Below are 13057 nucleotides of genomic sequence, written 5' to 3' on the forward strand. Positions count from 1 at the left end.
AACTGCTTGGGACTGTTTTTCTACTATGTTGAAGATCTTATCCTTAAACTTTCTGTGATCAGTAGACTGCTGTCTGTTCAAGCCAACAGAAAATGAGTCAGGCCATGGAGAGTGTCAGTGGGAAGAGCCCGCCATGACATCCCACTCCTTATCCCAGCATCAGGGTTTGACAAGTGGAAACCCAGAGGCTCAAAAAAGGTCAGTTGAAACACCCCATCGGGACCCATGACTCAGGAAATGTGGTATCCAGGGTAGAGTAAGGCCAGGAAGCCTAATAACCTCAATGATGCGCTTCGTGTCAGCACCCTGACAAGGTGCTTTTACTTCTCAGCCCTAAAAGAAATGGAGCTTGGGGACAAGGCCAACACGCCAACACGCACGAGAGGGTCTGCAGCACTGCGGGAGTTGGATCAAAACACTAAGGAACACCGAAGTAGCTGTACAGTGAGAGGGCATGGAAAAAAACACCCATGCTAAAACGGAGGGAAACCTTCTTAGCAACCATTAGGGGGAAAGCATATAATGACAATAGTGGCAGGTGATAGATAAGTAATCTACAGTAAAAGTGACATTCTTATGTTACTTAATAAATCAGTGAGTGACACACACAAGGTCAATAAAGAGCAACTCCTAAGGACCCTCCCATTAAAAGGCTTTAAGTTCTAACAGTCTTCCCTGTTCTTCCTAGAAAATTAGTGGATACCTTAAAATGAAATAGAAATCTGACATCTTCAATTTGACCTGAAAACCTTCAACACAGAGCTCCTTTGAGAGACCGCTAATGTTCCTAAGCTAAATGGGAACCATAAAAAAGGAGCCAGAATCTGCAAGTATAGAAAGCTAAAACAAAAGTACAACCAGAAAAAATTGTCCCTTACCTAAACTTTATGTGACCTGGAAAGCTCTCTGTAGTATAAATTGTTTGGTTTTCAAATGGGGAAACACTTCTATTTTATTCCTGTGCATGATGCTCACTAACTTCATAACAGATGTTTTCTCCCATCCAAGTACTAACCAGGCCCGACCCTGCTTAGCTTCCGAGATCAGACGAGATCGCGCGCGTTCAGGGTGGTATGGCCGTAGACAGAGATGTTTTCTATTTAAATTCACTGACCATGAAGATCAGGCCTTTAAAGATTACCCCTGCATTTCATTATCACTACCATATCAAAGCATTTAGATTGGCACAATGCTTCAAATGTAAGGTTCTAATTTTCCTACAATTAAGAATTTTCTTAAAGTGTAAATCTTCCAGCAATGGACTGCATAGTAACATTCCCTTTTTGTAAGAAGAAAATTTGTTAAGAGAAAATGTAAAATTCTCTGGGTTGTAGTAAAAATTTATTATACGAATGTAAATGTCCAAACAAAAGCTTTCTACAAGGATCTAAGAAAATCCTGTCCCTAAATTGTCCTCCCTGATTATAATCCACTATCCTAATTTCAACTCCCCTTTAAACTGCTGAAATGATAAAAGACTTTAAAAGTTAAGATTTCTGTTTCATAACTTTAAAAATTTATGGCTATAATGGAGGAACTCCTGAAGTATGTCAACCTCCTTTAATATACTCTTTAATCAGGGGATATTTTAGGAATGCTTTAGGAATATTAAGAAGTACAAAAGAATAATATAAGAAACACCCTCACATACCCATCACTCAGCCTAAAAAGTAAAATGTCTTAAATATTCTTGCAGCTGCATGTAAATCACTCCATGATCCTTTTCTACTCCTTCCCCACTGGTAACTAATATACTGAACTGGGAATTTAGGATGTAAATTCAAGCATATACACTTTTCTTAGATGTGTATGATTGCTTTTAAAGTTTGTATAAATGATATTGTACTCTATGTATCCTTCCATTTGCTTATTTTGCTCAACATATTTTATATATGTATGTGTGTGTGTGTGTGTGTGTGTGTGTGTGTGTGTGTGAGATATAACACTTTTATGGAGAGAAACTTAGAGTTCCCTTAGGGAAGTGGTTCTCAACCTTCTGGCCCTTTAAATACAGTCCCTCATGTTGTGACCCAACCATAAAATTATTTTCGTTGCTACTTCATAACTGCAATGTTGCTACTGTAATGAATCGTAATTTAAATATCTGATATGCAGGATGGTCTTAGGCGACCCCTGTGAAAGGGTCATTCAACCGCCAAAGGAGTCCTGACCCACAGGTTGAAAACCACTGCCTTAGGGTATATAACTAGGAGTAGCTCTCCCAGACCACAGCCCTAGCAGCTGGTGCCCGGGACTGTAGGGAGGGCAGCGTATCCCTCTGCTGAGCCGCTGCCTGGCTGGTCCCCATTCCTCTCTCCCGAGTGTTGTGTCTGAGCCTCGATGGCATGACGGCTTGAGGGTATGACAACCATTTGCATATTAGCTCTTTATTATATAGGATAAACAGTATAAAATGGTATATCATTGTTTTAGATTGCAGGTAAAGCATCTTTTTTATATGTTTTAAAAATGTTTATTGGCCATTTGTGATTCTGCTTTTGTGTATGGCCTGCTCATAGCCTATGCCCATTTATAACATTTTTTATTAAATATTTTAGGAGTTATTTATATAGATTCTATATTGGTAACATGCATTGCTCCCTATCTGGGGTTTATTTTTTCACTTTGTTGATATTTCTATTTTTATTCATATATTTACCATTTCCAGTGCTCTACCTATATATCCAACTTTCCATCTGGTATCACTTCTGTTCAATCTAAAGATTTTCCTTTAAACATTTCTCGTAGTAAAGGTCTGCTGGCAACAAATTATCTCAGTGGTTGTTTTTTAATTTAGAAAAGTCTTTATTTCACCTCATTTTTGAAAGCATTATCACTGGATATAGAATTATTGGTTGACTGTTTTTTTCTTTAAGCACTTTAAAGATGCTATTCCATTGTCTTTTGGTTTCACTCTAATGAGTAGTCAGGAGGCACTCTTTCCCCTGTATACAATGTATCTTTTTACCTAAGTTGTACTTATGATATTTTCTTTGATTTTCTCAGCAATTCTACTATGATGTGATGAAGGATGCTTTTCCTTGAATTTATCCTGCTTGGATTTGCCCAGCTTCCTAAATCTGTAGGCTGTTTTGTTTGTTTTTGTCAGATTTGGATAATATTTAGCCATTAATTTCTGAAAAAATTTTTCTGCTATATCACTTCTCTTCTCTCTTCAGACTCCAATCAACAGTATGTTACACTGCTCAATGCTATTCCACAGAGCACTGATATTTAATTTCCTTCTCAATTATTTTCTTTCCTCTGCTTGAATCTGAATGCTTTCTAATAATTCATTTTCAAATTTATTTATCCTTTTATATTGTGTCCTACCTGCTATTGATCCCATCTGATGAAATTTTGACTTTAGTTCTAAAATTTTCCTTTGGTTCTTTTCTAGTTTACATATATCTTTGATAATTCTTCATATTTTCACCCACAATATCCATCTTTTCCAGTAGTCTTTACTATTACATCTATATAGTAAGTTTTGTTATCTGGCAGAGTAAGTCCCTCCATGTTGTTCTCCAAAATTGCTTTGCCTATTTTTGGTCCTTTATTTTTCAAATAAATTTTAGAATAAATTTGTCAAATTACATAAAAAGCCTGCTGAGGATAATTACATCTTTAAAGTATCAAGTCTTCTCATCCACAAACATGGTATATTTTCCCATTCATTCAGCTCTTCTTTCATGTCTTTAATAAACCTTTATAAATTTTCCACAAACTTATATTTTTGTCATATTACATAGAAAATATCTTTTAAAAATTATATTAAAAATATCTTTTCATCTAATGTACCCCAATTTACTCTGCCATATTCAATGAATTTCATCAAACTTGTTTACTAAAGCTATAAATTCTAAGGTTCATTTCATAACACATAATCTAAATGATAATAATAGTAATGTAACTCTTCAATTTGCAAACATTTTTTTATGTCATACATTTGTCAAGCATCTTATCCTCCGTACTCACCAAAAAGCTCCATTGTCTCTACTTTCAGTGTCCATGAAATTAGAGTCCAAAAATATGTCTTTGTAGATTCGACCAACTAGGCAATACATATCTGAAGCAACTTGCCCTTCACTTTGCACCAGGGGAATCATAATATCAAGAGCTTTTGCTCTATCTCCAGGGAGATTTCTCCTAAGGTAGGGGGAGAAAAACATCAGTTTCAATACAGATTAAGTCAATTATCTTTTTAAAAAAATATTTTTATTGATTCCAGAGAGGAAGGGAGAGGGAGAGATAGAAACATTGATGATGAGAGAGAATCATTGATTGGCTGCCTCTTGCACGCATCACACTGGGGATTGAGCCCACAGCCCAGGCATGTGCCCTTGACCAGAATCGAACCTGAGACCCTTCAGTCCACAGGCCGACACTCTATCCACTGAGTCAAACCAGGTAGGGCAATTATCTTTTTAAAATTCTAATATATTGATTCACACTAGGCAGAATAAAAACAATTAGACTTTGAAAGTCCTCTGTAAGCCTCTGTCCCAACCCTTTCTGTGTCTCCTGGTTCTAACAAGGATCTCTCTCTCTCTCTCTCTCTCTCTCTCTCTCTATATATATATATATATATATATATATATATATATATATATATATTTTATTGATTTTTTACAGAGAGGAAGGGAGAGAGATAGAGAGTTAGAAACATCGATGAGAGAGAAACATCGATCAGCTGCCTCCTGCACATCTCCCACCAGGGATGTGCCCGCAACCCAGGTAATGCCCCTGATCGAAATCGAACCTGGGACCTTTCAGTCCACAGGCCGACGCTCTACCCACTGAGCCAAACCGGTTTTGGCAAGGATCTCTCTTGAATTGCTTTTCTGATAACAGTGATGGTTTGTTCTTACCTATCCATAGTCCTTCCAATTTCCCTGCAGTCTATATGCAAGTTCAAGCTGGTGAAGTGAGATTAGGAATGCAGTTTGTGGCCCCAAATGGAGCAGAGTCAACTAATCCAAACAGGGACAAAACCCCGACTTTAGGTTTTAATGGCTTTTGCTCCAAAACACTGAGCAAAGTAATTCACAGACAATACCAACAAGTCAACTTTAACCCAAGGATTGCCTGATTTCTATGTGTGACCAATCAATTATTTAAAAAGCTGCTTTGTGTAGCTCATTCTAAAACAGCAAGTATGTATGTTGTGTGCCATGATGGGGACAGAAGGGAGAGAGGCAGGACTAGAAGCAGCAGTATTAGTCCTGGACCTAGAAGATTAATGGATACATGATCTATGATTATAATTAGTTGTGTTCAGAACAGTCCTAGTGAAAATATTATCTGGTTCAGAATATGTTCACCTAGACATAACTACCCTTAAACCTATTTTAGTCAATTTAAAAATATATATTTTTTTATTGATTTCAGAGAGGAAGGGAGAGAAAGAGAGACAGAAACATCAAAGATGAAAGAGAATCATTGATCGGTTGCCGTGTGCATGCCCTACATTGGGGATCAAGCCTGCAACTCAAGCACATGCCCTGAGCGAGAATTGAACCATGACCTCCTGGTTCATAGGTCGCCACTCAGCCACTGAGCCATGCCAGCCAGGCCTATTTTAGTCAATTTTTGCGTGAATAACCACTTGGTATTGAGTATGTTTGCTTAAGGTAATATCATATTCATGTAATTTAAAAAATTCTAAAAACATGTAAATAGCAGATATAACCTTTGACAGAGAAGAATTTTAAGGATTTTATTATTAAAAGATTGCAAATTTTTTATTACTAACAAAAAATCATAAAATAATAAAAATTCATGCTTCCTATATTTTACATGGTTGAAGTGGAAATATTAATATTGCATTCTTATAGGGAGTGGTTGCAGGGCTAAAGCAAAAAAATATACCCTAGAAAGAATATACAGGTTAAAAAATAATATGTTAGCACATTGTGAACAGGAACTTTTTCTTCTTACCTATTCAGTGCAAATGCATAATGAAACTTCACATGATGATGGGAGGCCAAATCAAAGGTTGGCAGCTTTTCTAAAGTCTCTACCAGCTTCACAATAGAATCATATTCCTTTAAACAGGAGAAGAACAGCATAGAATTAAACCAGTAGGAGAAAGTTCTGACAATGATATGATCTTTGACAACCAGATATCTTAATCTGAGTAGGACATTAAAAACAGAACTAAAATCCAAGGAATACTTTGAAAAAGTTACAATCAAGAAGAAACTTTTTAAAAAAATAAGGGTTTTGATTATATAGATTAAAACTTTAGAAATACAGTTACCACATCTAACCAGCAAAACAATAAACCATCTAGCATGATAATGCTATACTGACTTAATACGGTTGTACCTCTCCATGGGGCCAGATTCCTGGCATGCAGTGTCCTATCAATTACTTAAAAAAAAAAATAATTTCCAAAATATCAAGAACATGGAGCAACTGATTGAACTTCTGTTATCATCAATAAAACAACTTCATTTCTTTCTTTTTTTAAAAAATATATTTTACTGATTTTTACAGAGAGGAAGGGAGAGGGATAGAGAGTTAGAAACATCGATCAGCTGCCTCCTGCACACCTCCTCCTGGGGATGTGCCCGCAACCAAGGTACATGCCCTTGACTGGAATCGAACCTGGGACCCTTCAGTCCGCAGGCCGATGCTCTATCCACTGAGCCAAACTGGTTAGGGCAAAACAACTTCATTTCAACATGAATAAGCTACTCTCGTCATAGGATCCTAAGTGCCATACTTCTCCACATGGACGAATCTCTGCTGTTCTTAACTCAGCTTGAAATAAGAAACCAGAATTCACTTAAATTTTACTGTAAAAATCTAATTGCAAATCCCCAACTCAGAAAGTTTCATTCTATTTACCATATTTTTACAATTCCAAGACATGTCAATGAAATAGTAGGGACTGTGGGTGTGTCTTATATGATATATTTTAAAAGTTCTTTTTACAGGGATGTAAAAGTACAGCATAGGGAACACAGTGAACAATATTGTGATAACTATGTGGGGTGATCACATTGTAAGTTATCAAAATGTCTGATCATTATGTTGTATAGCTAAAACATATTATATGTCAACAGTAATTAAAAAATTAAAAATATTTTTAAGTTATTTTTATAATTCATCAATTTCATATTTCTTCCTTCTGGCTATCAATTTCAAGCAACATAATTTCAATGAAGATATGTCTAAAAAAAACTCTCAAAATTTTGGCTATTTGCCAAAACAAAGCTTTTACTTATTGACTGGCAGGTGTACCTGAGGCTAACGTAATAGAACAGATTGTCCCTGGGTTAGCTATGCTTGCAGATTTGTTTTTAAGTCCCTCTGGAGGAAAAAGACCTTTATAATACAAGTCTTTCACAATCACTAACTGTTACTCATATGAATCTATCTCGTTCATCATAAAATCTTGGGACAGAAAGCATACAAGAGTCAATAAAAAATTACATGTACTAACATGAATGACATAGTTAACTGAAATTTGATGTTGATACTCCCATATATTTCCAATATACTAGTACTACATGAAAAAGATTTTAAGCATCCTCTTACCTGTATATCTCTGTAGGAAAGTAACAGATTTATGACAATATCTGCTGTCAAGACTTCAATATTATCTAATCGCTGCCGAATTCTTGCCAATTCAGCTGCCAGTTCTTTGCCAGTGTATAAATTACGAGCTTTCCTGATATCATTGAGTATAGATTCCCGGAAATACTGGCTAATGGGAAAACACATTTCAAAGAGTTTATACTAGAAAGAATTTCAATGAAAAGTAATAATTTCATATGGAAAAGAATGGCGTTTGCATCATTGGTAGCTTTCAATTCATTAAGATGCACAGAATGAGCACCTCATATAAGTAGCATTATTAAGAAATCTGGAAGTCCTATATTTCTATTGACACTCTGCCTTGCTTCAGGAAGAATTAAAGGTAGATATCCGATGTTAATGAATTTCCAAGAACTTGTAATGAACCATTTAAAATGCCCAAACTTTATTTTTAATTTTATGGTTTTGAGTATAAATATTCTAAATAAATTAAGGTGTGCCTATGATTTGAACATAATATTACCTTTACTTTCTGACTCAGCATAATCATTTAACAATATAAATGACCCTTAAATAAAAATAAATAAGAAACCATATAATATTATCTACACTAATGAAAGAGAGAAATGGTAATTGGCGTACGGCGATACCCTTTTCATTGGCTAATCAGGGCTAAAGGCAAATTAACTGCCAACTAAGATTGGCAGTTAACTGCCAACAAGATGGCGGTTAATTTGCATATGTAGGCACAATGCAGGGAGGCGAAAGGGAAAGCAGGAAGAACCCCCTGCCACTGACAGTGATCGGAAACCCAGGGGGGAGCTAAGAGCTGGGGGGCAGGGCAAAGGCGGCCCTGGGGCTGCCTTTGCCCTGCCCCCCAGCCATGATCGGAGAATCAGGTGCCTTTTCCGCCCTGGCCAGTGATAGCAGGAAGTAGGGGTAGAGCCAGCGATGGGAGCTGGGCACAGTCGAAGCTGGCAGTCCCAGGAGCTAGGGGTCCCTTGCCTGGGCCTAAAGCAGAGCCCGCGATCTCGGGGCCGCTGCAGCTGCGGGTCCCCACTGCCCGGGCCGGACGCCTAGGCCAGAGGTGTTAGGCCTGGGCAGGGGTGAAGCCTGCAACCGTGGGGAGCTGGGGGTCCCCTGCCCAGGCCTGACACCTCTGCCGGAGGCCTCAGGCCTGGTCAAGGGACCGATCCGGTGATTGGTGATCGGAGGGTGATGAGGGTCAACTCCTCTGGCCGAGGCATCAGGCCTGGGCGGGGGCCAGAGCCAGTGATCGGGGGGAGATGGGGGTCCCCTGTCCAAGCCTGACACCTCTGGCGGAGGCGTCAGGCCTGGGCAAGGGGCCGATCAGGCGATCAGAGGGTGATGGGGGTCTACGCCTCTGGCGGAGGCGTCAGGCCTGGGCAAGGGGCAGAGCCAGCAATCAGAGGGGTCTGGGGGTCCCCTGCCCAGGCCTGACACCTGGGCCAGAGGCATCAGGCCTGGGCTGGGGGCAGAACCAGTGATGGGGGGAAATGAGGGTCCCCTGCCCAGGCCTGACGCCTCTGGCCCAGGCGTCAGGCTGGGCAAGGGGCTGATCCTGCGATTGGAGGGTGATGGGGGTCAACGCCTGAGGGCTCCCAGTATGTGAGAGGTGGCAGGCTGGGCTGAGGGACACTCCCCCCCCCACACACCCAGTGCACGAATTTCGTGCACCAGGCCCCTAGTATTTAAATAAAATATAATAATGCTCTCAGCAATTTTTGCAGAGTTCTTGCTCTTAAAATAAAAGTCCCTGGACATTTACTAGGATAATGTTTCTGTACTTTCAATTTATTTTTAGCTCTATTATCAGTATAACACAGCAGTCCTTTATATTTCTGATTTCAAGTTCGTCTGTGAATAAGTGAATAAAAAGCAACATGTCGACTACGGGGCATCTATTTTAACATTAGAGGATATTATACAGGTTTCCTGCTTCCTGGCTGCTGTGTACTATATCTAAGAAACATCTCATCACATGCACAAATAAGTAGACTAACACTTCATTTATTAAACTTACCTGGAGCCAGCTTGTGCCACGTTCAGAAGTTGAATGAAACGATCCACAAGAGGTAAGCAGATGGGTCCCAGAAGCAGCTCGAAGTTGGACTGCATGAGTTCTGACAACCCCTTCATGAAGCTACAGTCACAGCAGTAGACCTTGTTGTGTGGAGTCACCATGTACGGGACGAACGTGTAATTCCCAGTGCACATCTGTGGAGGGAGGCACCAGGAGGTGGTGAGCCCGCCTGTAGACTCCACACTAGCGTAACCCCAAGCCTTACTTAAGTGAGCATTTTAAATAATAATTCTGAATGTGACAGGAAAGAGAAAAGCCTCAGTTTTTATTTATGACCTATGAAAATGGAAATTTCCTCCAATTTCTTTAATTGCTTACTTCAAGTAATGAGGACTTACAGATGATTCAAAAAACAGTATGGCACAGTTTCTATCCATCAATTTAAATATTCACCATCTCTCAGGGCTGAGGCATATGATATATGTTGTAGGAAAAACAGTGTAATTTAAAACACGGCCTTCTGCCTTCAGGGAACTTAAAATGTAATCAGAGAGATACAACGCAAATACAGGGAAATAATAAGAACTAATATTTAAGGGCTGCTAATGTGACAGAACTAAGCTACTCCCCTCCAGGTCGCTGTGTCTCTGTCATGGCTCCATTAGTCTCCCAGTTTCTAAAACTAGAGATGTAAAAGTTATCCTTGATGCTTCCATCCTTTAACTCCCACATCCTATCAAAAGCCTATCTATTCTACCTCTAAAATATATCTCACATTTGTCCATTCCCCTCCAGCTTCTCACCAGCACTACAGACCATCAGTGCCACTAACATACCGGCCTGAACCAGTCTCCCTGCTTCCACTCCTGCCCTCAATCTATTGCCTACCCAGCCGTCAAAGTGATCCTTTTACAGCCCATATCAGATCACTTCCCTCGGCTGTTTAAAGTCCTCTCCCGTGCTCCTGAGGTGAAGAGAAAACATATCACTGTAGTACAAAGGCCTGACTATCCAAATTCTGCCTCTCTCTAACCCCAGCCCATGCCGCTCTCCTCCACTCACTCATCCTAATCTCCTGTCGGTTCCCGATGGTGCCAAGTGAGGGAACACTAGTGCAAACAAAAGCGGAGCTGGGAAGAGGGAAGGCAAAGTCACACTGGGCACCCCTGGGTGATAAGCAAGTCTGGCCAGAGCTTAGGGCTCAGGGGAGGGGAGTGAAGGCAAAGCTGAGGATTTTAAATTACATATTCTGGGCAGGGAGAATCATGGAGGATTCAGAGCAGGAAAGAAAACACCATCAAGGCAGTGCATTCTGACAGTCTAGGCCAGGGGTGGGCAAACTTTTTGACTCGAGAGCCACAATGGGTTCTTAAACTGGACCGGAGGGCCGGAACAAAAGCATGGATGGAGTGTTTGTGTGAACTAATATAAATTCAAAGTAAACATCATTACATAAAGGGTACGGTCTTTTTTTTTCAATAGTTTTATTCATTTCAAACGGGCCGGATCCGGCCCACGGGCCGTAGTTTGCCCATGGCTGGTCTAGGCAGAAAATTATGTAGGAAGCTACAAAGCATGACCAGACTGGCAGCAATAGCAATGGACACATGCCCTCAATGTCAAAAAGAAAGAATCGTCTAGACCTGCCAACTGGTTACAGAGATTGAGAGAGGGGAAGAAGGAGTCAAAGGTGACTCCACAGTAAGTAAGAACTCAGAAAGCAGAACCAGACTTAAGTATTTATGAGTACTTGTTATATATTAGGCAATTAATCAAACAGAACCTGACTTCCAGTTAGTATATGGGAAGAAGGTCAAGAAACTGAGGTTTGGCCCAGCCGGCGTGGCTCAGCGGTTGAACATCAACCTGTGAACCAGGAGGTCGCGGTTTGATTCCCAGTCAGGGCACATGCCCAGGTTGCAGGCTCAATCCCCAGTGTGGGACATGGAGGAGGCAGCTGATCAATAATTATCTCTCATCATTGATGCTTCTATCTCTCTTTCCCTCTCCATTCCTCTCTGAAGTCTCTCTATATATATTTCAAAGAAGCTGAGGTTTGATTTGGAAGGGTGAAATGTTCACTTTTAGAGAGGTTAGGATTTCAGGGGAGCAGGATACCCAAAGAGAAAATATCCAAAAGAAAGTTAGAAATACATGATTGGAACATAAAAGAGTTTCAAGCAAAAATACAAACTCGGGAGAGACCTCTAAAAGGAAAGGACTGAATATAGAATGAGTATGTGGAAAACTCTAACGCTATTCCAGGGAGCACAGGGAGTTCCCAGCCACATCAGCATTACAGAGAACAAAACATCACTGCTCTGACCCTCAGGAGTAAACTAATGAGAACAAACATTTATTTCCCACTTGCATGTGCCAGGGAATGAACGGTCATAGTTCACAACACCACTGAAGAAGCTGCTACTGTCTCCGTTTTCCAGGTGAGGAAACAGGTAAGGCTTTGAGAGGGCACAGCTGGTCTGTGCTGTGTTTGGGACGCCAGCCAGGGACTCTTTCTCCAGAGGGCTTGCCATTATCACTAGAGGGCTGGGCACCCTCCCCAGTGTCCTTTACATGCTGGCACACCAACCCTTTGCCTCAGGTCACCTTCCGTGAACCCTGCATGAGCCAAGTTACTGTCACATAGCAAACAGACAAGAAGTGCCAAATGCCCTAGTGGCCAGGCTTAATTATTTATGAACATTTTATTCTTTGAGGCACTGCGTGTATGTAAGGTGATGAAGCAGAAACCTGGCTTCCATTTAAAGTATGAGAAGAACTTCCAGAGGTTGACGTTTGATTTTTAAATCAAGAACACAAAGGTGTTCCTTGCTCAAGCTCTCCTTCGTGGAACAATAATTGGAAGACTGGTCAGAAAGAGAGGAAATCCACATATCCTGCTTTAAAATGTTGCCAAGATTCCATAGCATGCCCACCAATGTAATCCTTTTAGCCAAGCCACTGCCAAGGCAGAAAGGAAAGGCACGTACAGTAAGAGGCTGCTTTCCAAAGCTTCCAAAGCTTAAACTATGAATAGGTTATAAAAGAGCAACAGAATCAGATGTTTCTGTGTTAGATAAGCACTATACCAAAATCACCACAGAAAATGCTCTGAATCTTCTAAGTCACAAAAGTAGGGGGAAAAAGATGGGAAGACAATGAACTAGAAAAGTGATATTAGAGTTTCAGAATATTATTCTTCTGCTGATGGATCAAGTTCTGTATCCTCAGGAGCCTTAATACCACGTGCACTTGTGTATAAGACATGAAATCAAACACACTGTTGTTGCAATACTGGGCATTGGGGAATAATACATCTGTGCAAAACGAATTCTGGGAGAGAATGACTATCAGATGTCCGGGTGTGTGTTGAGCAGTGTAGGGGCAATGAAAGACAAATGAGAGCCATGCAAACAGCAGAGAAAAATCGATTCCTGAAATGGTCTTCTTCAAAACCCAAAAAAT

The 13057-nt window shown here is 40.2% G+C and overlaps 1 protein-coding gene across 5 annotated transcripts in view; it reads right to left on the reverse strand.

Moving 5' to 3' along the window:
* MAP3K5 (mitogen-activated protein kinase kinase kinase 5) overlaps positions 1–13057 on the reverse strand; it is a 177915-nt gene that overhangs the window by 95022 nt on the left and 69836 nt on the right. For all 5 annotated transcript variants that reach the window (XM_059700425.1, XM_059700426.1, XM_059700424.1 and 2 more), the window contains 4 exons: positions 9593–9786; positions 7549–7717; positions 5941–6047; positions 3979–4149 (listed from right to left, as the gene is read on the reverse strand). In XM_059700425.1, the coding sequence (XP_059556408.1) occupies positions 3979–4149; positions 5941–6047; positions 7549–7717; positions 9593–9786 (641 nt within the window). The remainder of the gene's footprint in view (positions 1–3978; positions 4150–5940; positions 6048–7548; positions 7718–9592; positions 9787–13057) is intronic.

The sequence above is a fragment of the Myotis daubentonii genome, chromosome 6 (genome assembly GCF_963259705.1).
Source record: "Myotis daubentonii chromosome 6, mMyoDau2.1, whole genome shotgun sequence".
In the NCBI taxonomy this organism is placed as follows: Eukaryota; Metazoa; Chordata; class Mammalia; order Chiroptera; family Vespertilionidae; genus Myotis; species Myotis daubentonii.